We start from the raw sequence: 26102 nt of genomic DNA on the forward strand, positions 1-26102 counted from the left end.
TGGTGAAAAAACTTCTGAAATCTATGCATAGTTCATAATACTATGCATAGTTCATAATACTATTTTCCATGAACTTTTCTGGTTTTGAGATGATGGATATATTTATTGCTCTAATTAGACCATTACATATCATATTCATGGTAAAAATTATAGTTATAAATATGTGCAACCATTAAATTAAAAGTAATAAAAATTTAAAAGTTAACCGAGTTTTAATTATAAATTTCTCACAATTTTAAATGGTTTATGATTCTGATATTCTGATACATATATCTATTACTAAATATTAGGTAGTTAGAAAAGCCATGACTTTTTTTCTGTTTTTCTATACAAAAATGCACGATGACTTTCCTAATGATCCAATATATTTTTGATCTAAATGTGTATTTTATGTATTTTCGATTTAAGTTCTATTGCATGTTCTTACTCTCTCGCTTGCATTCTTTTTTATTTACTTGTTTATTTTGAGAAGTTTTTGCTACAGGCTACATGCGCTAGCCAGACAGAGAGAGAGGGACAAAGAAACAGAAAGTGAGACATCACCCCCCAGGGGGGATGGCCACACTGCAATCCCTTCTCTTCCATTCTCGTCTTGGGATCTTGGGCACGCATGCCCACGCGCCTGGCGAGTTTTAAGCCACTAGGTCCAAGACTTGAACCGCAGTGAACTACATGGGAGTCCAGTGACAGCCATTACACTAACTGCTGGTCCCTCTCGCTTGCATTTTTTCATGCCCCAAACACTTGACCAAACTCACATACAAGTAATGGAGCCAAGATTAAACCAAATGACCTGTTAATACTGTCAAATTTCTGTGCTCATAATCGCTATGCTATGCTGCCTCTCATAGGCTATACATCTGATCATACTGTAAGAACAACAAAATAGGCAGAAGTTCTCAAATTCATCAGTATGGATAAACAGTCTACTTGGTCCATATTTCCTTTCACTGTATTGGTTAAATAGCAAACTATTTCATAATGTGAACAAAAGATCAATGTATGCACACACATAAACATACAGGAGACAAAAAGAATACTTCATGTTCTTTAGAGGATGTACCAGGTGGCACACATACAAGATAAGAATCCAGTTAACTAACTATGGTAACTTCATAATATGTGCTGTCATGCTCAGGAATATATGACCTACAAAGTGGTTCCTTAGACCTATTTATTGCAATGATGAATACATTGGTTTTTACTGTATTTACTTAAAAACTAACAAAAAAAAATTAACCCAAATAACATTGGGAGATTTTTACTAACTTAAATCATTCTTAATTTTGTCTACCAAGTCTTTAGCAAATGTATCAGTATTTGATACAAACCTACAGGTATTTCTTAATACTACACAATCAGGAAGACTCGAAGTTATCAGTGTTTTATAATGATTACATCAATGTTCAAATAATTATTAAGACAGTTCATTGAAATACTTAAAAGAATATTATGGGAAGTGTTTAAAAGTTCTGTTTATAAAGAATGGTTGATACATTTATTATGTAGTTAGTGCTAAAGATAAACACTTCTTATATAAAACTTTGTTTTCATACACTAATCTACTAATGAAGCTCAATATTAGATATAGTATACTTTTAACACTAAAGAATAAATCTTTCTATTCATATCTATTTTATTTATAGGACTCTTATCAATGAAGAACTTTGTATCCAACAATAATAAGCAGCATATTGCAAGTGACAGTCTGTAGAAGTGAAAAAAGCTACAACAAAAAGAAACTAGAAACCTGCATTGTATGTTCCTTATACAAACAGTCCATTTGAATATGAAAATTACATGTAGATCAAGTACTTGTAAAAGTTTGTGTGCCTATATTGGCAACTACAATTTCCACACACTAAAAAGAAAAAGAACACCACCACAGAACACAGTTTTCTTCACAATTATAGCACATTCAACACCTTCAGCCTCCACAAGGTTCTCAGATAAGATGGGCAACTGAAATTTCACATCCACATGGGTTTGCTTGGCTAAGGTCGTCACTATTTCAAAATGCTTTACTACATTTTAGCAGCTTCATCCAAGTCATTACGAGCAAGAAGTTTACGTCCACTGTTCACCATCAGTGCCTTAGCATTGTCAACTCATGTACCACAACAGGTATTTTAATTTCCAAATTTTGTACTGCCATGACTATACCCCATGCAATAACATCACACAGCATGATTCCTTCAAAATTATTGATCAGAATAGCTAGCACCTTTTTGTCTGAAGTAAGAAGCTTAAACTCTTCTGTTACTTGATGAACTGTGGAACCACCACCAACATCAAAGAAGTTTTAGTACATCCATGTGGCCATAGCCAAACCAGCACCATTTACTAGACAGCCTATATTTTTATCAAGGCCCACGTTGTTGAGATCTGCCTTAGCTGCATCTTTGTCTAGTTCCTCTTCCTGGGTCCAATCCTGTAGGTCAAAGATTTTCTTTTGGCAATAGACTGAATTGGAATTGAAATTGATCTTTGCATCCATACACAACATGGCTCCATCTGAATCAACTACCATTGGATTTATTTCTACCATGGTTGCATCATATTTCAGAAAAAGGTTGTAAAGCTTGACCATGTTTTCTGCTGTATAATCCACAACGTTAGTTGGAATTTCTATCTTCTGTGCAGGCCGGACAGCTTGTTCCTTTTTTGATACCTTCTACAGTATCAATAGGTTCTTTAACTATTGCATCAGGAGTTTCAGGGGACCAGCAGTTAGCGTAATGGCTATGTCACTGGACTCCCATGTAGTCAACTGCGATTTGCATCCCGGACCCAGTGGCTTAAAACTCACGCCAGGCGCGTGTGCGTGCGTGCCCAAGATCCCGAGAGGAGAATGGAGGAGAAGGGATTGCGGTGTGGCTATCCCCGCTGGGGGGTGATTTCTCACTTTCTGTCTCTCTGTCTCTCTCTCTATCTGTCTGGCAAGCGCACATGCCCTATGGCAAAAACCTCTCCAAAAAATAAATAAATAAAAATAATAAAAAATAAAAAGAAAAAAAAATCAGGAGTTTCAGCAGCAACATCTTCAATGTTGACACTACTTTGTGAACTTCCTATTAGTACAGGCCCCTGAAATGACCTTTTCCATTGTTATTGCAAAGTAGTACTCTCTCCTAGGATATTTTCACTCACAGACCAATATTTGATTGCGTATTCTGCCCTTTTCTCCTGTTTGCTTGGTAAACAACTTTTTCCCAATCATTTGAGAGGAAACAGCTTTTGCTTTTTCTGGAGTGAAAACTATCTTCACTCCTCCTTTGAGGCCACTTTCAAATAAATGTTCCTTTTCCTCTACCACCGGCTAAAACTTATGCCTTTTTCACAGCATCTTTGGAACCTAATATTTTGGCAATTGCATAAGCTTCATCTGGTAACTTTGCCATGAATCCTCTGGGAACAGAGACACCAGCTTCTTATAGGAAATCCATACTCGAGTATTCATGTAGTGAGAGATTCATTTGCTGTTGTGCTTGGAGTTCACAGTTATTGAATAATCCAGAACTTCCCAGATCCTGGCAGCAGCCTGCTGGCTATCTGTGACTGGTGGCTCCTAAGGGTGGTGGCAGACAACAACCAGCTGCAGGACATGGAGGCCACCATTTCTGATTCTCCACGAACTTTTTGAAGATCTCATTTATACTTTAGAATTGTAGCTTCTTACTGTTACATATATATTAGAGTTTTTTCATTACTGTTATTTAAAAATTTTTTCCTAGTTTCTTGCCTATCTTTGCCTATATATGAGAGGGGATCTTCACAAAGTTCATGGAAGATGACTATTACAAAAAACTATGTATACCTGAGCTTCAGTTTTTTGCCACCGAATATACTCATGCTTTAACTTCACTTTTCCACAAACTATTTGAAGTGCCTGCATGAAGTATTTGGTAACTCAAAGTTTAAAATTTTTGATTTAGTCAAAGTTAATCTTTTCCTTCATGATTTCTTGGTTTTGTGCCCTGTTTGAGCAAATACCCAATACACTAAAAAAAAAAAAAAAAAAAAAAAAAAGTGTTTTCTGTTTTTCTTGTGTTTAGGTTTAGGATTTTTGGGTACATTTAGGATATGAAGCCATGTAAAAATGTATCTCTTTATGATGAGGTAGGGCACTAGTTATTATTATTATTATCCTCAAATGGATTGCCAAATGTCACCCAACCAGCCCTGCATTGTTCATCATTCCCTACTACTACTTTTATCATAAAATAAATTCTCCTACAAAAATGGCCTATTTTTGAGTCTCTTCTATCAATAAATTTCTCTCCTCTTGGTTTAAACCCATACTGTTCTAATTGCTACAATTTTGTAGTGTAATTTGAAGTATTATAGAGTAATTACACCATCACCACCACCTCCTGCCTCCACTTTTGTATAGCTCTTTATTTTCATGCTTTCTTGGCTAATTGAGAACTTTTTTTTTTTTTAGAGGTTTTTGCTATAGGGTGCATGTGCTTGCCGGAAACAGAGAGAGAGACACGGAGAGACAGAGGAACAGAAAGTGAGAAATCACTCCCCTCCCCCAGGAGGGATGGCTACATCGCAATCCCTTCTCCTCCATTCTCTTCTCAGGATCTTGGGCACACATGCACATGCACCTGGCATGAGTTTAAGTCACCGGGTCCGGGACTTGAACTGCGGTCGACTACATGGTAGTCCAGCGACATAGTCATTACACCAACTGCTAGTCCCAACTGAGAACATTTTAAACCTCTCATGTATTTTACAATCAGCTTGACAAGTCCCATAAAAATTAAGGTGCATGACCAACAGGTGGCATACTGGTTAAGGCTCTGGATTATCAAATAACCGATTATAGTTCAAGTCCAGAGCTGGTCTTGAAAATCACACCTGACATGTGTGTGTGTGCATGTGCCTAAAATCCCAAGAGAAGAATGGAGGAGAAAGGCCATCCTCCCTGGGGGTGATTGATCATTTTCCCTCTCTCTCTAACAAGTACACATGTTCTATGGCAAAAAAATAAAAATAAATAAAATAACAAAAATTCTGTTGAATTAAAAAGAAAATGCATTTAATTTTAGATTTGGGCTGTCCACTTACCACTTTCATAACACTGATTTTTCTCATTTCATCGATATACAACTTATTTCCATTTCTTTCTTTCTTCCCTCTTTTCTAACTAAAATATTTTTTGTTTAACTTATTTAGATCTTACTTATATTCTATTAGGTTTATTGTCAGTTAGTTTATATTTTTTTATTCATATGATGAATGAGATATTTTTTGACTATGTTTTCCAATTGATTGTTATTGATAAGAAACTCACTGACTTTTGTAAGTTATTTTAATATTAGTCTATTTTAGTGAACTTAATTTACAAATTTTCAGGAATTTATCACAATTTCTTTCTTCCTGATGAAAATCTCCTTATTTTTCAGTAATAAAAATTTAATTTGATATAATGAATTTAGAGGTAAAGTTTCAGAATTGGGATTTAAATCTAGGTATAAAGCCGAACTCACCTTTTTAAAAATTATTTCATGCTGAAGTTTAACATTCAATGAGTCCTTCTTCACCCCTCCCATTACTTATCTCTTTCAGCATAAATCAAGCTATAAGAGAAAAAAGGATTCTTTTTTTCTTGGCCAAATCCTTCATTTTACCTAGAAAGATCTAAAGAATTTAAGTGTCATGGGACCAGCAGTTAGCATAATAGCCATGTTGCTGGACTCCCATGTAGTCAATTGCGGTTCAAGTCCCAGACCCGGTGGCTTAAACTCATGTCGGACGTGTGTGCGTGTGTGCCCAAGATCCTGAGAGAAGAATGGAGGAGAAGGGATTGCGGCATGGCCATTCCCCCGGGGGATGATTTCTTGCTTTCTGTCTCTGTCTCTCTCTTTCTGGTGAGTGCATGTGCCCTAGAGCAAAAACTTCTCCAGAAAAAAAAATAATAATTAAAAAAGAAAAAAAAAAGAATTTAAGTGACTTGCCCAGGACCACTCAACTTAGCACTCAGAAAGTGGCAGAACTGCATTAACATCTAGAATGGTTATTACAGCGTCTAATGTAGCTAGAATCAGGAACAACAGTGGCTTCACTGTGCCTCTTACAAATTGCACCTGCTTCTATACACTGCCTTATACATTTTGCTATTTCATGGAATAATGGGAGCAGTACTTTATGAATGTGCATGAAATGAGCAAATTTTCAAGCCATGCAAATGTTGCTTGCTTTCAATTGTGTATTTTTAAAGAGTAATAAAATGGGGTCATATTACAACAGCTTGTAAGTATATACAAAATGGCTTAAGATAATCAAGAAAATGTTAAAAAATGTAGGCCAATGAAAAGTAATTAAATGTCCAAAGTGCATTTAGCATCGTGAGGAATGCAAATAAAAAATGTAAAACATGGGGCAAAATAATGATAGTGAAATAATATAATTAAATGGCTATTATTGGTAGTCCATTACATTGTACTAAGTACTTTACATACACTAGCTCATTTAAGTCTAAAACATACACAACAAGAAGTCAGTATGGTTTTTCCCTTTTCATGGAAAAGATGACTGAAGTTAAGAGAGATGAAATTATTTGCCCAAGGGCATGATATTAATAAGTAGCTAAGACTGGCTTTGAATCCTGGTACATTTAACTCTAATTCGGTAGTATAGAACAAGGCCTTTGTTCTACGTTTTCTATGTATGTCATTTTCTTTAAACTTGAAATTGGAAGATTTATACCTATCTTCTGATTTGGCAATACTGTATACCAAGCCCAAGGACAATATTTTAAATGTTAACAAGGACACAGCCAAAAAGTTGGTCCTGTAACTTATGGCCATTTTCTATGAATACAGTACTTTCAAGGAAGTACTCATGACATATAAAAAAAAAATAAAAAGGCAGACATTATCCCGGAAGGACTCAATATAATAGCTATATCAAGAGTCCCTAATCCAGTGTGTCCTTTTGGGGGCCGGCCTGCTGACTGGTGCCAATCTGCCAGCCTGCACAGTAGGGGTGGGTGGTGAGTGAACAAGTGAGGTTTTGTCTGTTTGCAACCACTCCCCGTCACTTGTATTGCAGCTTGGGCTTGCCTTCTGTCAGATCAGTGGCAGTATTGGATTCTCAAGGAGGTGCAAATCCTATTGCTGAGTGACTGCTTCATTGTATACTGCATTGTGGTAGTGGTGGAAATGAGGTGCATGCCGAATGCAGCGTCCTTGGGTCATCACAGGATCAATCTTAACCTCCCTTTGGGCTGACAATGGAGGGATTATCTTCCTTGGTACTGGAAAGGTTGTGGACCACTGAGTTACATGGCTGGATATCAAACATATGTAAACAAAATAAGCCAGATATGAGAGAGAGAGAGTGAGAGAGAGAGAGAATTTTTAACTTCATTTATTTAGTTCTTCCAGAAGTGAGACAGAGAGATAGCACCCCAACAGTGTGTCTGCACTGTGACCCTGAATCATGGGCATGTGTGTACCTAGTGTACCTAGGGAGGTCTCCAGTCATGAACCTGGAACCTTTCCATGTGCATCAGCATCATGTTTACCTCAGTACTACTGAACCACGCTTGAAGAGTATATGTTATATGATTCCATTTATATTAAACTCTTGAAAAGGCAAAACTAATATATAATGACAGAAGATCAGTCGTTGCCTGATCTTTCAGGAACTGGGGTAGATTAAGTGGGAAGAGAAACCAGGCAATCTTACTGGGTGGATGAAAGTGATACATCTATTTTCCAGAAACAGGTCACAACTATGTACAAAAAGGGTATAACGCTTTCTTTTAACTAAAGACTACGAAACAGTGGGAAATTGTTTTGAGGAGTCACAAACTAATAATATGTTATGTTAATCTTCTACCTTTTGGAGTCTGATCAGAGAAAGGAGGCCAAGTATAGCTACTAAAATGAACAGTCTAGTAGCTTAGTGAGCAGCCAATTGTGGTAATCCAGCCAGATGCACAACGGGCACACACACATTTCTAATGTTCCGTTTTGACACAGAATTACATAAGTCAGCTTTTTTTTTCTTTTTAGCTATGGATATACATACTATTGTAATGAGAACGCAATTTTGCATCAGGACATCAGCCTACAGATACCTATTTCATTTTGGCTTTCCTTGCTTTTAGGGTAAATTCTGCAGCAACATTAATGATAATGGCTTTCTGTATTCACATCGTTATAAGAGCTTTACGTGAATTCAAGGATCTCAATGCCAGCCTTGAACAATGTACAATGTAACAATGACATATGAACAAGGCTTATTGGAAAACATCTGTATGCATCAGAAAATTCACAATGATTTCTATTTGAAATTCTGATTTTCTTCACAACAAAAATATACATATTATGCAATATGATTCCCATGATACAAATCTTATCCCCTCCCATTCACTATTTAGCTATTTGGGAGGGAAAAGCAGTCATAAAAAGGAAAAGATAAAAGCAATTCGCTCTTTTAGGCAGTTTTGTACTTAGAGTTTACAAAGGTAGGTCCTAGCATACTTGAAAAAGATTTCAAAACAGGCCTGAAGGAAAGAAGTCAGAAAATAGAAAATGTTCACCACAAGGTGTATGAATAGGAAGATAAAAGGTTACTGTGAAGATCATCATCATGGGCTAAATATTTAGGATTAATTTCTTAATTAAGAAAATTAACAGACAGGCTTCACAGGGTTACAAACAAATTTTTCTCTGTATGTGGGGAGAAACCCTGCCTTGCTTACATGTGCAAAACATTCTGTCAGTCAACCATGACCCCCTCTCTTTGAAAGTTACACACCAAATTAGATAGATAACTAATTTCAGAGTACTTCCAACATACCTAACTCCAATACATCTCATACATGTATTCTTGTCAAAACATTCACTCTGAGTTGCTGAGCTAAAAGCCCATAAGGATCTACCTAGAGCTACATATCCCTAGAGAATTCAAAGAAATTCCCAGGAAAGGTTAAATCAATAGTGAAAAGGGACTGACTGAATACGATGTCTTCTGGTTCCAATACCTCATTCCCCCATGGCCAGAGTCCCTGGACATCCAGATGCAGGCCACTGACCTCTCAGGAAGAGAAAGGCAAGAACCACAGCACTCATTTGCTTTTCCTATGCAATAGTAATTATGCCAGACATTTTAGACACCCTTTTAAAGCTTCATTTGTTCAGATGGAAAATTAAGGTTCTAGGGACTTTAAGGGCCTGCCCCAGACTATCCAACCAAACTGTGGTAGAGGAGACTTGAGTCCGAGGCTGCTTGAGTCTTAGAGGTCATTCTGCCTCTCTGCACAGAGTTGTTCTCCTGCCTCTCCAGACCTTTCCAATGGACCTCCTTGGAGATCAGCGTTCAGCTGGTCCACTCTATTGAACCCATTTCCCAAAGCTGCCATTATGCAGAAAGCACATTTCTCATGCTGGCCTCGTCCTCTTTCTTAACTTAGGTAAGTTTAAAACCAAATACCCCCATGGCACAACAATGAAAATCAGGACTCCTGGATTCTAGGCCCTGTCTGCCCTACACATACTGTGTGACCTTGCAGAAGGCACGGGTCAATGTGAGTGTCAGATAACCAGGGACAGGAGGAGATGGAGTAGATTATACCATCTTGAAAGTTGAGATACAATATTCTATGATTCGATTATTTCTTGGCATAAACATGTTTCCAGGACAAGTGATTTGATCATGTTACTAGGTTATTAGATTCATGTCCTTATTCAGGGAAATAACTATTACGCTCACAATGGTGTTGTCTATAACTCAGAGTATTAGGACACCAACTAAATGTATTTAACTTGATTTTTTTCCCAATCATAGTACATTGCCAAGTTCAAACAGATCCTTAAACGTCTTCTAATTGGCTGGTGTGCTGAAAGCTACTATATATTCTTCCCCTATACATGTCCTGGAAAAAAATGAAGACAACAATTAGAAATGAGGGTGTAAGCAGGCACTGGGTACTTTAGGCAGAAGGCTCTGGACCAGGAGTGGAATCCTGACTAAGCAGCAGCAGTAGCCTCCGGGGGCTTCATCTTCCCATTTGCAGAAGAACAATAATACCCTAGGCCTATGGCAAAGACTCAGCGAGATGACTTCTGCTTGCTAATAAGGTACCGTGTGATCGCAAAGCTTTATTAATGTGACTACAAGATAAAATACTTGGAAAGCTCCAGGTATGACCACGATTGGTGCTTTCACGACCCAGTGCCTGAAATAGACCTTGCAGCCTCAATATAGCACTTGCTGAACTGATGAAATCGCATGGAGCACTTCTTTACTGAAGTCCTCTTCATAGGCTCTATTTTTTCTTTTCTTTTCATTACTTTCATCACTTTGCTTTTTCCTTCTATCCTCCTCCCTGTGAGGTAGGACATGGCACAGAGTTTTCAACCACAGCACGTGGCTAGAGGTGGTGCTGATATGTTTGTCACCCATGAGTCAGGGGACATCAGCCTCCTAACATAGACTAATGTCCTTCTTTCTGGTGAGCCTTTATGTAAGCAAATGGCCCCGACTTTCAGATTTTTCTTAAAAAATCAGGCATTATTTTAGTTCTCAATTTTGAGACATGGAGATGGCAGTGGTGGACAAAAAACTGACCCAGGTAAGAGATACAAACTGATTTAAAGGCAGAAAAAACTGCTAGGATGCAATTGTAGGGAGATGGCTTTATGAACATGAGACTCAGCAATATTTCCTAGGCCTCCCAGTTTCACAAAGATGCATACCACCTCACCTGTCTAGAGATTTCCATCAGAGTATTTGAGGAGTTGCTTTGTGTATATGGTAGTAGGTGGGAGTATGATGCTTTTTGCTCTTAATGCCAGTCCCAAGTGTTCTGGTGCAGCCAGGTAAAAGCTGCAAGTCAATGGCTGAGGACAGGAGTGCATTTTGCACTGGGAATATTTATCTCCACCCCTCTGATCATCTGGGCTACTGTGAGCCCATGCCCAGCATATCTCTGAGCAGCTGCACACAGCCCAGCACACTGCCCACTTATCTCTAGGGTCTGACCAACCTGAGCAGCACTGGGCTTCAGTGGTCTGCCTGAAGTTCCCTCCCTAAGGAGGCTCAGCATGTTCGTGGAGAGCTTTGTTAATAAGAGATCCTAGAAGCTTCTATTTGCTCCCTGGTGCCTTTCCTACTTCTACCCCTGCACTCTAACCCTTGCAGCCAGGATTTAGAGCTTCAAAGATGTCCTTCTTCCCCTCAGTCTGACAGGTTAAAGCCTTGTTCCGGAGTCTCCTGGAGAGCTGAGGCAGATTGCAGATCACTGCTCAGTTCCAGAAAGCTGTTCCCAGGTGCATCAAGACAGCTCTCAGACAAGTGCACTCTCAAGGCAAGAGAGGTGACAGAACAAAGCCAGAATTACTTTTCACTCCTGGAAACACTGGTCTTTCATGTCAGAGTTTGGGTTACTTAGTCTTTCTGTGCCAGGAATAAGAGGGCGTAAGATGTCTCTGGTGTGACATCCACAATAGCGATGGACATTCTGCAACTCTGAGTGCCAAGAAATTAACACTCCAATCTGCATAATCAAATCCCCAGGTAAACATCACCATTCTTTTCTCAGTGCTTTCCAGCCCTTGCATTTCCAAACCCCTACCTTTACCCAAAACTCATGAAAATGTAACACTTAATAATAATTTTTACTAGGGAAGCTTTTAAGGTTACTATGATAAACATTTACTGCATGAAATTTACTAAATCAAGGATAATCAGGTTTTCTTATGTGTTTGAAATATGAAAAAAAAAATACAGCCTGAATGTTGCATGCTACAAGGTACATTTTCTGCATTTACATTTCAATCACTTAGTCTCTTGCAATATAATGTTGATTTATGTTCAGGTTTTGAACCTCTTTAATGTTAAAATCCTTAAAACAAACCTCAGACTCAGAGGGCTCATTTTTCATCAGCTTTCTTAATTCAGCTTAACTAGATTTTTTTCTCAGATAAAATGCTAGAAAAGATTGTTGTTGAAGGTCACAGTGACAGAGAATTCAACTAGCATGATACTCCTCAGGGTTTTTGTTTTTCTGCAGAGCTCAGTGAATGAATCTGATACTGTTAGAAAGGCTGAATGAGGCTATAACAGTGGACCAGCCACAGTGGCACAAGGGGTAGAGAGCCACTGTGTGACACTGGAGTTCTATGTGAAGGTCCAGAGTTTGGATCCTGGGCTGACCTGGGTGCATCCAGGATCCTGGTTAGCTGGAGGACTTGGGGATAGATTGTGGAATGAAAAGACCCTGTCAGAAGTCCTTCCCTCCCCATCATCCTCCTTCCCTTATGCTCCTTCCCTCTTTCTATGTTATCAATAAACTTAAGAGAGAGAGAGAGAGAGACCTAATCAGGCTAAGATGATTTTATAACTTTGGAGCTATGATTAAAGTCAAGCTAAGGGATTAATGTGAGTATAAATCCCAGTACTCAGTATTGGTCCTGAATTTAGTTTATGAATTGCTTTTTGGAACCTTGTCACCCTAACGAACTCATATTTATCCTTCAAAGTCCAATTTAGCTGTCACCACCTCCTAGAAGGCTTTCCTGACACCTCAGTGTTCATCACTGTTTCTTCTGAGGACCTCTGATGGTAAATGTTTCCGTTGCATTTGGTTGTTCATATCATGTCTCCTTAGTAAATGGTAGTTCCACTGCAGTCTGTGCTCAGTCACCTCCGCACTCTCAGGAGCTTGTACAGCACCAAGCACACAGTATGTGCTCTATGAACTCATCAAAACAATGGATGGAGCAATATATTCTGGCTGCTAGAAATATAATTGTCAGGTCTAGTGTTCTGAGCACATGCACTACAATTTAAATGAAAAACCTACCATCTCTAGGGCAGAGAAAGAAAAACTGGTTGTGAGCCAATCCTGGCCCCCCATTTTTTTAAGCTTGCTTATCTTAGGAAAGAGAGATACCGTACCCCCAACAGAGAGGTACCCAACCCTTGTCTCAGCCAGCCCAGATCATGGATGCACAAGTGACTAGAATACTCTGGGAGGTCTCCAGATGTGGACTAGCAACCTTCCCAAGTGGGTCTGCCTTGCAGAGCACTGTGTTATACCACTGTGCCACCATCTGGCCCCTGGCCTACAGATGTTTTATTGGGCTTCCTCAGTCTTATGAAGTAGTTGAAGCAAGTATCAACCAATGTTTAAAAACGGAGAGATTGCACACACAAATCAGCGTTGCTAGTTTCTTAAAATTTCTAAAGCTGTGGTCAAACCCTTACCTGTGGCCAAAGTTGGATAGAGCTAGCAGTCGAGTATACAGCCTCTTTCATTTAGCACTCAGCCTTTTAGGTATTTGATCTTAGGGCAAGAGACTTTTGCTTTTTTCCAGTGACAAGACAGTTTATGCACAGCCAACCTTGGTGCTTTTGGAAGCAAATAATACGTATATAGGACATAATCTAATTTCAGAGGCTACAAAGAACAGGAAATCAGGTACCTTCCACTAGACAATCTAAAATTTTTTAAAAGGGGATGATTGGGATAAGAGAGATAAAAACTTTGACCCAAAAAACAATATGGGACCAGTACCAAAGGCCTACCCATGGAATATAATTCTCTACAGCTGTAGGGAAGCAACAGTTCCAAGACAGAATCCACATCTCAGGTTTCCTTGGCAATAAGAGATAAAACAAAAGCAAAAACTAAAAGAAAAACAAAGCTAACAGTAACAAAAACCTGAGACTCTATTAAAAGGGGAAATAAGTTTCCCTAATCACCATGACTTATCTAAATGCAGTACTTCAAAATCTACCTTCTTTATATGATTCATGGACTGCTCTTACTTTCTTCTCTTATTTCCTTCCTTGCAGTCACCTGGTCTATAAATGTATCTCCCTCTATCGCCTCTGCCACAAGATTTTCCTTCATTGTGGAAGCTCACTCAGTCATTAATTTACTCAATACTGATTGAGGTTTCCACAAATCTCTACACCCTCCATAGTAACGCTGACAGTAATCCAATCATGAGCAGAATTCAGTCAACATCCATGGACCAGTGATCTTTGGATGCTGTAGGAAACAAAACACATACCCCTTGTTATGGTTTGACTAATGGTTTACTTCCCCAAAAGTTCATGTTTTGGAACTTGGTCCTCCATGTAATAGTGTTGAGAAGTGGTGAGGTCTAGTGGCGGTGACCAGATTATGGAGGCACCAGAATCAGGAATGGATTAAGGCAGCCTTATGAATTAAGCAAGTTGTAGCTCTCCTGAGACAGGCTTAGCTCTGCTGAAAGCAGGCTGGTATAAAAGGGAGATAGCTGTCCCCAGCTTGCTCACTTGCTCTCTTTCTCTGAACGCACCTTTCTATTCCTGTCAGCCATATTGTAGCTGGCCAGACGCCAGCTGTGTACTTTGGATTTTCTAGCCATCAAAATTGTGAGCCAAATAAACTCTGTTCTTTAAGAATCACCCAGTCTCAGGTATTTCCTGAAGCCAGACAATAGCAGACAGAGATATCCCTCAATTGCTTTGGAAATGAAGGAAAAGCAAGTATGCAGAAATGTCTGTAGCATCTTTATAAAACAGCACATCAACACATTCTAGGATCCAGTGTATAAGGTATGTGTAGGAGACTGAGGAAGTGGGAGGTTGTGTTTTTATTTCAGGATCACTTTCAAATAAGTTCATTTAGAAACAGAATTAGATGGACTAGAGAGATTTTCTTTCTTTCTTTTTTTTGGAGAGGTTTTTGCTATAGGGCACCTGCGCTCGCCAGACAGAAAGAGAGAGACATAGAGACAGAAAGCGAGAAATCACCCCCCAGGGGGGATGGCCACGCCGCAATCCCTTCTCCTCCATTCTCCTCTTGAGATCTTGGGCGCACACGCACATGTGCCCGGCGTGAGGTCTAAGCCACCGGGTCCAGGACGCGAACCACGGTCGACTACGTGGGAGTCCAGTGACATAGCCATTATGCTAACTGCAGGTTCCCGAGAGATTTTCTTATGCCTTTGCATTAGTCAATTTTCCTGGCTGGCATTCACACTCTTCTTGTCCACCAAGACTCACAATGTGGCATGGAGTCTTTCCAGGTCTTCCCCAAGGCCTCTGCAAAAAGATATAGGCCCCCAGCCCCACCTCGATAACACTCCATTATGTCTCTTACTAAATCATTTAACTTTCAGGCTTAATTGTAGACCACAAGCAGTTAATAAAATGCATTTTACTACCGAATCCTCAGTGCTAACATACTTTTGGTGCTCCCGATTTGCTAACTGAATGAAAGAGTGATAAGGTGAGTAGGATTGGAAGAACATATTGAAGAAAGAAATTATGTACAAAATGGAGCAGTTGAAGGAAAACCTATGCCATGCTCTGTGGAGTGAAAGGATTTCTGCTTAGCTAGAGTAAAGAATTTGTGTCAGGAAAAAAGAGAAAAATGAAGCTGCTGAGTGTGAAGCAAGTTCATAGTGGGTCTTGTACGTGTTATGAAGAGAGGAAAGCACATCTTAACATAACCCTGATGATTCTTTCATCTTTTGTCCTGCTCTGGAGCCCAAACAAGCTTTATGTGCTACATGTATTACATCTCATCATGGAAAACTCTTGTCTTGCAGAAACTGTGTGAACCTTCAGAGTCCCTTACCTCTTGGAGAGGTATTTTTCTGTGTTTCTGATGAGTTAATATCCTTTCCAGTGCTTAGTGCCTGAGACAGAAGCCCTGCTACACATTCTCCATATGGTCTCACATCTGACTCATGCCTATAATGAAGCTACCAAGGTTCTCCGGTGACACAGGATGGCAGAGTCACTGCCGGTGGAAATCCTGCCATCTGGGCCCTGACATTACTCAGCATCTCTGAAGCATTACTGGATGTCTTCTCTTGCCACTCTGTGGGTTTTTCTAGATTAGATATCAGGCTAGAAGGGCAGGGCTGGAGGCGTCTTCATGGCTAACACACAAGCAGCCCAGGGGTAGAGCTAAGCAACTGCAGAAATTCATAAGGCATACTTACATCTTAGCAGTGTAGGGAGCCAGGAAGATACTCTAAATTTGGGTGGATTTGCTTGCCTCTTTACCTAACTCTTCCTTAGCTTGTAACTCAATAGAAGCCCTGATTATTGAGAATAAAAAGATTTCATTAGCAAAATGTAAGAATCACTGTCTCATCCTTTACCTTCTCTCTTTTTCACTCTTACCCTTATTTTTTATCCCTACTTGTTACTGCTTTCATTATATCATTCTAACATTCTATGTCTAGTCCAAGATTATGCTACTAACAGAAATACCTGAGACTTGGTGATGAAGAAATGGAGGTGGGCCAGCAGGTGGCATGGTGGTTAAGGCACTGGACATTCCCACATGGCCTACCATGTTTCGAGTCCCGGACCTGACAGCTTACTTTCTCACTTTTCTTCTCTCACTCTGTGTGTGTGTGTGGTCAAATTAAAATAAATGAATAAATAAGTAAAATAAATAATGATTAAAAAAAAGAAATGGAGGTTTATTGACTCATGATTCTGGTTACTGGTATGTCCAAAGACGTGAAGCTGGCATCAGGCTGGCCATGTCACAACTTGCTGACAGGAACAGAGTAGCAGATGCATGCAGAGATCATGGCCTGTGTTTCATTTTGGTCAGTCAGTCTGTCTATCTGTCTGTCTCTCTCATTTCTTCTCCTTAAAATCTATCAGGATTCAATCATGGGGTCCCATCCTCTTTTTTTTTTGAGAGGTGTTTGCTATAGGGCACTTGCACTCTCCAGAAAGACACAGAGAGACAGAGAGAAAGAAAGCGAGAAATCACCCCCTGGGAGGATGGCCACGCCGCAATCCCTTCTCCTCCATTCTCCTCTCAGGATCTTGGGCACACACACACATGTGCCTGGCATTAGTTTAAGCCACTGTATCTGGGACTCAAACCATGATCAACTACATGGGAGTCCGGCAATATAGCCATTACGCCAACTGCTGGTCCTGGGGGTCCCATCCTCAACCATCCAATCTCTGATTTCCTCCCAAAGGCTCCTCCCTTTGATAATTAGATCAAGTTTTCACTCTCTCAATCTGTTATAATGGCTCAATACATGAATGTGGGGCAAGGACAAATTCAAACTATAGCATACTTTTAATGATCTCTTCTTTTCATCTCACTTGAACTACATACTTTTGAAAGTACCCCAAGGCAGTTATGTAGATCTTTTTAAAAGGAAAGATACACATGCAAATATGTGTAACAAGTCTGATGTTTTCAAATTTCTATGAATGACCAAAAATCATAGGGAAAACCCCTCAGTATTGGCTGTTCCACCTGGCTGTTCATTTCTGGGTAGTTTTGTATGACTGGGTTCGCTAAGTAAAGGCATGTCCTAACATATAAAGAATGGAAATGCCTAAAAACTCTGCTTCTCAGAAATAAATAAAAGAATTAAATACATGAATTGGGTATTCAGGTGCAGGGGAGTTGATACAAAAAATACAGAGAAATAGAGAGAAATAGGTGTGGTGTTCTCACTAAGAAGATTAGGATCTTCCTGGAGATATAATCTCTTCCCAACAAATTAAATTCCAGAAAAAAATTACATAATTGTTACATTATTGGCAACTATACACTAAATATATATTATGAAGTGATAATATCTGTGGGTGGTGAAAACAACATTCAGTATAGTTCTTGTCTCCAAAGAGATTCTTTTTTAGCTGAAATGAAAAGTTACTAAGAAATCCCTAATTCCTGGAGTCTGCACCGGATAACCTTGTCTAGGAAGAGAGACTAGGATTCCACAATTCCACAGGCTACTTGTGTGGCACCGATCACCAGTACTACATGAAGAGGAGCAAGGAGAAAGTCCATTGTGGACTCTGTGACCCTGATAGGCCCCTGAGAGTTGGCCACACTGGGCCAGATCTCAAAGAGTGGGATGCATTGTCTGCAGACAGAGTGGTGAGTGTGTAGTGTTCCACTAAGTCGGATTCATGGATGAATTTACATTTGAAAATAAAGACTTAGAGGAGGAAAGAATAAATCATAAGAATGAGTAATACTCTAAAACCCTCTCAACTCACCTGAAGTAATATAAAACAATACACCAACAAAGAAAAAAGAGTCTGCACTCTATGAAGTGACAGCAGTTTTTTGCACCTTGTACTAATCTGTCAGACACTCCACTGTTTATGTGAATAATCTACACTGTAACATTCTCTTCCTTCTATCTTGGTCTAAGGATATGGGTAGTAAGGCTCTTTGAAATATCATATAAAAAATGAAAAAACTGTCTTAGACTGAAAACTTAAGAATAATGTCATATCAGGATAATGATAACACAATTGTCCAAAACAAGACAGAGGCAGAACACACAGGGAGGGGAAAATCTTAGATTCCACAAATCAAGAGCCCTTTATAAACGTGTAAATACAGCAAGTTCCTCACTGTGACTGCACTGCAGAAAATTTTTGATCCCACTCAATCACAGGTGAGCCAGTTAAGTCAAAATGTCACGTGGAGTAGGGAGTCAAAAAAATGGACCTCTTCCTCATTTGTGTTCCATGCAGAGGGAGTACCAGATGGATGCAAAACGGAGGGGCTTGATTTCACTAGAGTTTCTGATTTAAATCCTCCCACTGTCAAATACAAGCTGTATTACTTAGCCTCTGGGTGCATAAGGGTCCCTATTAGTTAAATGGGTACAGTGATAAGTCTGACCTCACAAGGTTGTAACAGAAATTAAATTGGTGAATACTGTAGAGGTCATAGAATAGTATCTGACAATTGGTAAACATTATGTATTTGTTTAATCACATTTTGGGAGGGCCGAGATTGCCTTTTTGCCTGAAAGGCTTTCATTTAATATATTAATTTACCTAATTTTATTCATTATTATTTTTTTAGAGGTTTTTGCTATAGGGCATGTGCACTTGCCAGAAAGACAGAGAGAGACAGAGACAGAAAGCGAGTAATCACCCCTGAGTGGGGATGGCCATGCCGTAATCCCTTCTCCTCCCTTCTCCTCTCGGGATCTTGGGCATGCACACACACATACCTGGAGTGAGTTTAAGCCACCAGGTCCGGGACTCAAACTGTGGTAAACTACACAGGAGTCCAGTGACATAGCCATTACACCAAGTGCAGCTCCCCATTATTATTATTTTTTAATTTGTCATATGGCATGTGCACTCATCAGAGAAACAGACAGAGAGAAAGCAAGAGGGAAGGTGAGAAGGCAAACTGTTAGGTTCAGGATTCAAACTGTTTTAGGCCATGTGGGAGGCCAGAGCCTTAATCACCACACCACCTGCTGGCCCCCATCTCATTTGTTCTTTAAATCAAATATATACTTTGCCTATTATTTTCAGTTTCGTTTATATAACAATAGAAATATAATTTAAAATAATTTAAGGAGCATTTTGCATTTAGAATCCTTTTACATTTCATACAAACCATTCTCTCCACATTTTTTTTTACAGTTTGATAGCTATATTTAATTTGATCACAAACTTTTTTATACTGACTTGCCTTTATTGAAGTTTTTGAAACATTTAAATTTATTTATTTAAGAATAATTTTATTTAACTTTATTTATTAATTTATTTTAATTTGACCAGAGAGGGACAGAGTGAGAGAAAGAAAATGAGAAAGCAAGCTCCCAGGCCCGGGACTCAAATCATGGTCGGCCATGTGGGAGTCCAGCACCCTTAACCACTGCACCACCTGCTGGCCCAGAAACACTCAAATTTATTTTATAGAAACAATTCTATTTTTGCATCATAGTTCATCACCTTATGCAATATGGATTTTTTGTTGTTGCTGTTGAGAGGATTTTGCTATAGGGCGGGTGTGCTCACCAGAGAGACAGAGACAGAAAGACAGAAAGCAAGAAATTACCCCCCTGGGGGGGATGGCCATGCCAAAATCCCTTCTCCTCCATTCTCCTCTTGGGATCTTGGGTACACACACATACATGTCTGGCATAAATTTAAGCCACCAGATCCTGGACACGAACCATGGTCTACTACATGGGAGTCCAGCAACGTAGCCATTATGCCAACTGCTGGTCCCCACCTTATGTAATATGCATAAAATTATATTATTAACATTTCTTAAATTACATAATTACCATTACAAATACTATCATATAAACATACTGAGTAACAAACGTAAGTGATTCTTGGTGAGCATTCGATTCAACTCATAAGTGAAATAAGTGTTCTTAGCTGAGAACTTTGTACTAGCTGCCAGCATTCAGTAAGTTGAGGGTGCTGTTTAATATGATTTATAGGAGGAAATGGTGAGCTTTGGTTAATCTGGCTAAGTAGGTTCAAATAAGATTAGTTACAGACTCCCATCCCTGTAAGAAGATTACATTTGGATTTTATTTGTTATATTGGCTCCTTGGTTCTTTGGCATTGAGTTCAAATGGTTAATTTTAATACAAAATCTCCTTAACTGATATGTTACCACTATATGTCCCAGAGATCTTATTCTAGATAACAGAATCAATAGAGAAGTTTACTGTCAATTTTATTTTACTTTTACCCTTCCTTTTTCCCTTCTTAGACCTAGTTCCCTTTGTGTGTCAGGACCTATCAATTAATCCTCGTAGCGACCCTTTTTTTCTCCTATACAAAGATTTGTTAAATGATATCCATGTAAACTTTAAAAAAAGTTTACTTAATATTATTTTAAAATTTGCTAAAGTGCATGTGTGCTCACCAGACACACACACACACATACACACACACACACACGGAAAGGAAGAGGAAGACTGAGAGTGAGAGCCACCAGGTCTGGGATTTGAACCACAGTCACCATGTGAGAATCCAGTGCCCTAATCACTACACCACTGGCTGGCCCCTCTACGTAATTTTATTATTATTATTATTTTTTTTTGAGGGAGGAGTTTTGCTATAGGATTTGTACACTTGCCAGAGAGAGAGAGAGAAAGACAGAAAGCAAGAAATCTATCCCCCAGAAGGGATGGCCAAGTTGCAATCCCTTTTCCTTCATTTTCTTCCCAGGATATTGGGCATGTATGCACATGTGCCAAGCATGGGTTTTAACCACCAGGTCTGGGACTCCAACCATGGCCTACTATGTAGCAGTCCAGCGATGTAACCATTATGCCATCTGCTGTTCCCCCATGTAACCTTTTATTGTCTCTGTTTAAGAGACAAAAATTGATTGTTGTTTATAAATTATTTCTTCTCTAGTATTTATAATTTATTTACTAAAACCACAGAGGGCTTAAAATGATGTTGTCTCTTCAGGTGGGCTATTTCACATTGCAGAGAATCACTAGTCTATACTAGTAAATGACAGCTAGTGCTATTTTCTAAGACATGCAGGAGAATACTTAGAAATCTGCTGCACCGAATCTGCAGTCCACTGGTACCAGTTATATGTGGGACTCAGTGCACACTGGTGAGTTTGCTGTTTCCACTGGCTACAGCCTCAAATAGACTGGGATAGAATCATGGAGTGTCCAAGCATCCATGAAAGATAGGCAGACTTCAGAAGGAGAGGTGGAGGCATGAACTTCTCTCACATTTATGCCACATAACTCTCCAGAGTGCATTCATCATTTATTCTTTATTCCACTGAACAAATAATTATTGAACATGCACAGGTGTAAAACAAGCTTAGACAGCTTTTACTTTAACATCAGAAAATGAAAAGTCATGAGTCAAATAATTAAAATACTTTTAGAAAAGCCAGCAACTTCTGCCTGTGACTGAGAGCTCTAGGAGATTAGAGGGTTGGTATCACACTTTCTATCATTCTTCTTCATAGAACTATAAACAGCCCATTTTTTATAATCATTACTTAAATTAGAGTGGCTCTTGGAAGTGAGGACTATTTGGGGAGTAATATGAACTTTGTTTACTGTAAACAACCAACGAACAAACACTGAATTCTACTGTTAGCATACACATCATCTCCTGCCATTTGGGTATGGATTTAAGGAATCTGTGACAGCCAATGAGAAAACTGAAATATCTACAGCACATGTGTTTACCGTGTAAACAAACTATTGAGATCTATAAACAGGGAGTGTAGATCCTTAAAAGTAGCTCCAGAAAAGCCTCATGAACATGCAACAGCTGTTAAAAGTAGTCAAATGTTGAATCCTGATTATGGGATTTCAAAAGGAATACAGCTTTTTAGAAATATAAGCGCTCTCCTGTGACAAACACTTACAGTGGTTTGGACCAGGTAGATGACTCACCCCCTACTCCCAATATGCACGGTTTTTGAATCATGAATTATGAATTATGTTCTAACAGATAAAGCAAAGAGGAAATTAATTTAAGAGATGAGATCTATTTTGTAATTCAGAGAACTGTTTTATTTTAATTTGGGGGGCAAATTACATTTGGATGTTCAGCATTGCCAAATATGTGATTTCCCTCTAAAATGAAAAACAATTTCCTATTATTTCTCTGAGGATCCTAAGATATATATGCCAAGATTCAGAGGATAAATTGGTAACAGAATCTTGACCATTTGGAAAAGATACTATCCTTCTATGATGATAGAAATAATCTGCTTGTGCACTAATACTATAGCATTGACTACAGGTGGTTTTTGAATACTTGAAAATGTGGCTAGTTAGACAAAGAAACTTAATTTCAACTTACCTTTTTAAAACTTAAGTAGCCCTATATGGCTAGTGGTTACAGTGCTGGTCAGGGTAATCCTGATGATCAGAGGTTGGAGAAGGACATCTCTCAGCCAATTACACCAAGCAGCTGTGGGTTACCCTTTGTAAGCCGTGCACTGTCCCTGTGAATCCGTGTATTCTTTGACAGCTTGGCCTCAGAAGGGTTCTGAGCAAAGCCCATGGGAGCTTGTTTGAGCAAATATGCACATCAATAGGATCAAGAAATCGGAAGCAGCAAAGGTCAGCACTCTAGACCCCTGCGCCAATTCACGTGTTTCCCTACAGTGGGATATATTCTCTAGTGCTTTGTTAGAGAGGGCTTCAAAATGATTGGAATGGTTGACTTTCCACGCTATGAAGGCGAGTAAAAAAAGTTCAGTGAGAGCATTTAGACAAAGAGAACCTATAAAAACACTGAAAAGGAATACAGGAAGTGGTGTATTGCAAGGGAGAACTGCAATGAAAGCAAAATAAACCCCAGCGGTATTTTTGATTATAGAGAGTTTGAAATCAAGAAATGAGCTTGGGCATCACACAAAACTCCTTCTTGCCTATCATGGAATACAAGTGTATTAATACTGGTCCCCAAAGCAATCAATTATTTTCTGACTCCATTCCTTGTACCATTTAGTTTAATAGAGGACAACTTTTGATTGTCCCTCTTACCTGTTTATTCTTTGTTTATGCATTTCTCTGTCTGCACGTAGTTTTAAAAAGTCAAGAATTTAAGAGACATTCCATTTTAATGACATCCCTTGAGAGAAGAAAGAATCAGGGTTCTGATACAATATGCCTTGCCCCTAGAGATGTTGGTAACTTTGAGCTTAAGTAACTTCTTGTCAATTTCAGTAGCAAAGAATGTTTTCTACATGAACACATACCTGGAGCAGATCAGAAGTTGGTCTGACTCGCTGCTGGAACAGGATGCTCAACGTTCGATTCTGTTGTTCCAAATCAAACACTCTTGTTTTCAACTTTACACATTCCTCCCTCAGATCCTACAATACACCCATCAAAGGGGGAAAAAGTGTGTAACTGAAAGACATCTTTGCATATTGTAACTGTATTTTACATGATATTTCAGACACATTAGTAAAACATAGTATTTTTATTCACCGAAGTCCCCAGAAATAAATCACACATGACTTTTTTCTTCCACAGACCATTGTCTGATAGGATTATTATGTGTGGGGAAGACCAATTTTTTTTAAAGTACCTTGAAATCACAAATGCATTAATCTAGCATGCTATTTTTGAAGACAGTAAATCTTAGTGATATAAAGTCAATTTAAGTTTCCACCTATATATTTTACCTTTTCACTGTCTTCATAAAAGCAATCATAAAGCACAAACCGCAAGGACAACAGTGTTTCTGCAGTGAATAGAGATTTGATGAACTAAAGAAACTATCACTTTTGATGGAATCTTTTGTTGTCATTTATGGAAATGAGTTGAAATTTTCTGAGCTACGGTTGATAGAGGCAGTGAGGCATTTAGTAGGAGAGAAGTAACACTGAAGTGAAGGCTTTTTAAAAGGCCACTTGTAACTTGTCCATCCTCTGAACTAGTGGGTTTCCATATTTTCTGGGGGTGTGTCTGCCTCAGTGCTGTGGAAGAAGTGCAGTATCCCCTCCCTTGGCATTCTTTTGAAGCAACTCTTTTGAATAATCAAGAGATAATCCCTGGTTCCTAAGAGGAGAGCAGACACAGGAGAGTATAAGGACTCACTGGCATTCCACCAAGGAATTACCTTCCAAACTGACCTGTTTGATAAAGGGGCTTGCAGGACTTAAATGTTAAATGCCCATACCCTCTTCAATGAGCTTTAAGAAAGACCCAGTAGAATAAAACCCAAATTCAAGATCCCATTAAAGCTGATCCTTTCCTACATTTTAAACTTGAACTTTCACTATTTCTTGATTTAACCAAAAAAAACAAAAACAAAAACAAAAAACAAAAACAAAACAAAACAAACCTTTTCTCACTATGCAGAGAACAAGGTTCTGCTTGTTGGTCTTGAAAGCTCTATGTATTCCTACCACCCTCTTTCCTCCCTAACCATCACTTTTACTTCTCATCTGTGTTTCCTTCTTCAGTTCCCCTTTGACTCTTTGATTGAAATCCCATTCAAACTTTATTATCTCTCTGATGCTTTACCTGGGATCCCCAAAGGGCTGTTTTCTTTTTGAACTCCAGTAAATCCTCAAAGCCTCCCCTATGACATGTAGAACATACTGCATTGTCCTGACTATAGCTTTTGTGCTGTGGACTTATCTTGTCAATAAGACAGCATGTCCATGGGACAAGCAGGTGGCATGGTGGCTAGGGGCGTTGGACTCCCACATGGCTGACCGCGGTTTGAGTCCCAGACCTGGCAGCTTACTTTCTCACTTTCCCTCTCTCTCTCTCTGCCTCTCTATCACTCTGTCCCTCTCTGATAAAATTAAAATGAGTAAATAAAGTTAAATAAAATCAGTCTAAAAAATTTATATAAAAAAAGACAGTATGTCCCTCAGCAGGTAAGCACAAGAAGATACTGAAATAAATAACCTTACAAGTATATTGCTTTTATATTCTTTATCCCATCACCTAACACAGCTCCACATATAAAAGTTTAATAAATGTTTGTAATTATTTTGCTAACAGGAATGATGATGACTAGTTCTAGTCTTTAATGATAAAGCAAGTTTAAGTTTTGCAATACTTCTAGTTTATAGATATGTGTATTCCAACATGGGGAGTTAGAAAGTTTACTTACGGCTTTTCAAGCAAGGGAATACAACAGTCAGCAGCTCAGAATCCCAGTGCCTAAACAAGGGTCATAGAGGTGATTTAATCTGTTCCATAACCTTGTAAATATCTAATTGTGAAGTTAAGAGGTCTACCTTCTGAGCCTTTACCTGAGCAAGCATCAAAATATGTAGTAGTATTACTTCTATTTAAAAAGAAGAAATGGTCTAAGGTGTGTCTGGCTGCACCATTCATACTTTCTTCACCTTTTTTTTTAGTTAACTGGGTGAAGCTTGTACATAGGACGTTTACATCCGACTGGTGCCTTCCAATGCAGAGCAGAGCAAAGAAATGTCATGCTTGAAACAAGGCACCTGGGTACAGGATGTAAGAGGGTAGGAGCATACATTTTTACTTGTGGCACATGTGCCATTTGGCAAAGGCCTACTCACTGATCGAATTAAAAGGCTAAGTTTACTTGTTTTATTTAGAATTCAGCCCCTGCCTGTGTCTCATTAATGCTAATTTTTGTTCTTAGCATCTATATAACATACTCTGCTCCCTAACACTAATTGTTTTCACTATGGTTAATTAAGTAATTAATAAAACCTGACTGTGAGGTAGATAAATATTAATAGTACCTACTGTGTGGGAAACCACAATCTTATTTGCAGGCAGAGATACAGAAGCGATACATACATACATGCATGTGCAAGAAGAAAGGGTTAGAAAGCAACAGTGCTGACAATTTCTAGCAGCAAA

General features: G+C 38.9%; 1 protein-coding gene and 1 pseudogene across 1 annotated transcript in view; both read right to left on the bottom strand.

Moving 5' to 3' along the window:
- Positions 1-26102, bottom strand: part of NCKAP5 (NCK associated protein 5) — a 732277-nt gene that overhangs the window by 190537 nt on the left and 515638 nt on the right. The window contains exon 8 of the mRNA XM_027772766.1: positions 23492-23608. Within this exon, the coding sequence (XP_027628567.1) occupies positions 23492-23608 (117 nt within the window). The remainder of the gene's footprint in view (positions 1-23491; positions 23609-26102) is intronic.
- On the bottom strand, positions 1846-3618 carry LOC102472842 (succinate--CoA ligase [ADP-forming] subunit beta, mitochondrial pseudogene; annotated as a pseudogene).

The sequence above is a fragment of the Tupaia chinensis genome, unplaced genomic scaffold (assembly GCF_000334495.1).
Source record: "Tupaia chinensis unplaced genomic scaffold, TupChi_1.0 Scaffold000296_1, whole genome shotgun sequence".
Classification (NCBI taxonomy): Eukaryota; Metazoa; Chordata; class Mammalia; order Scandentia; family Tupaiidae; genus Tupaia; species Tupaia belangeri.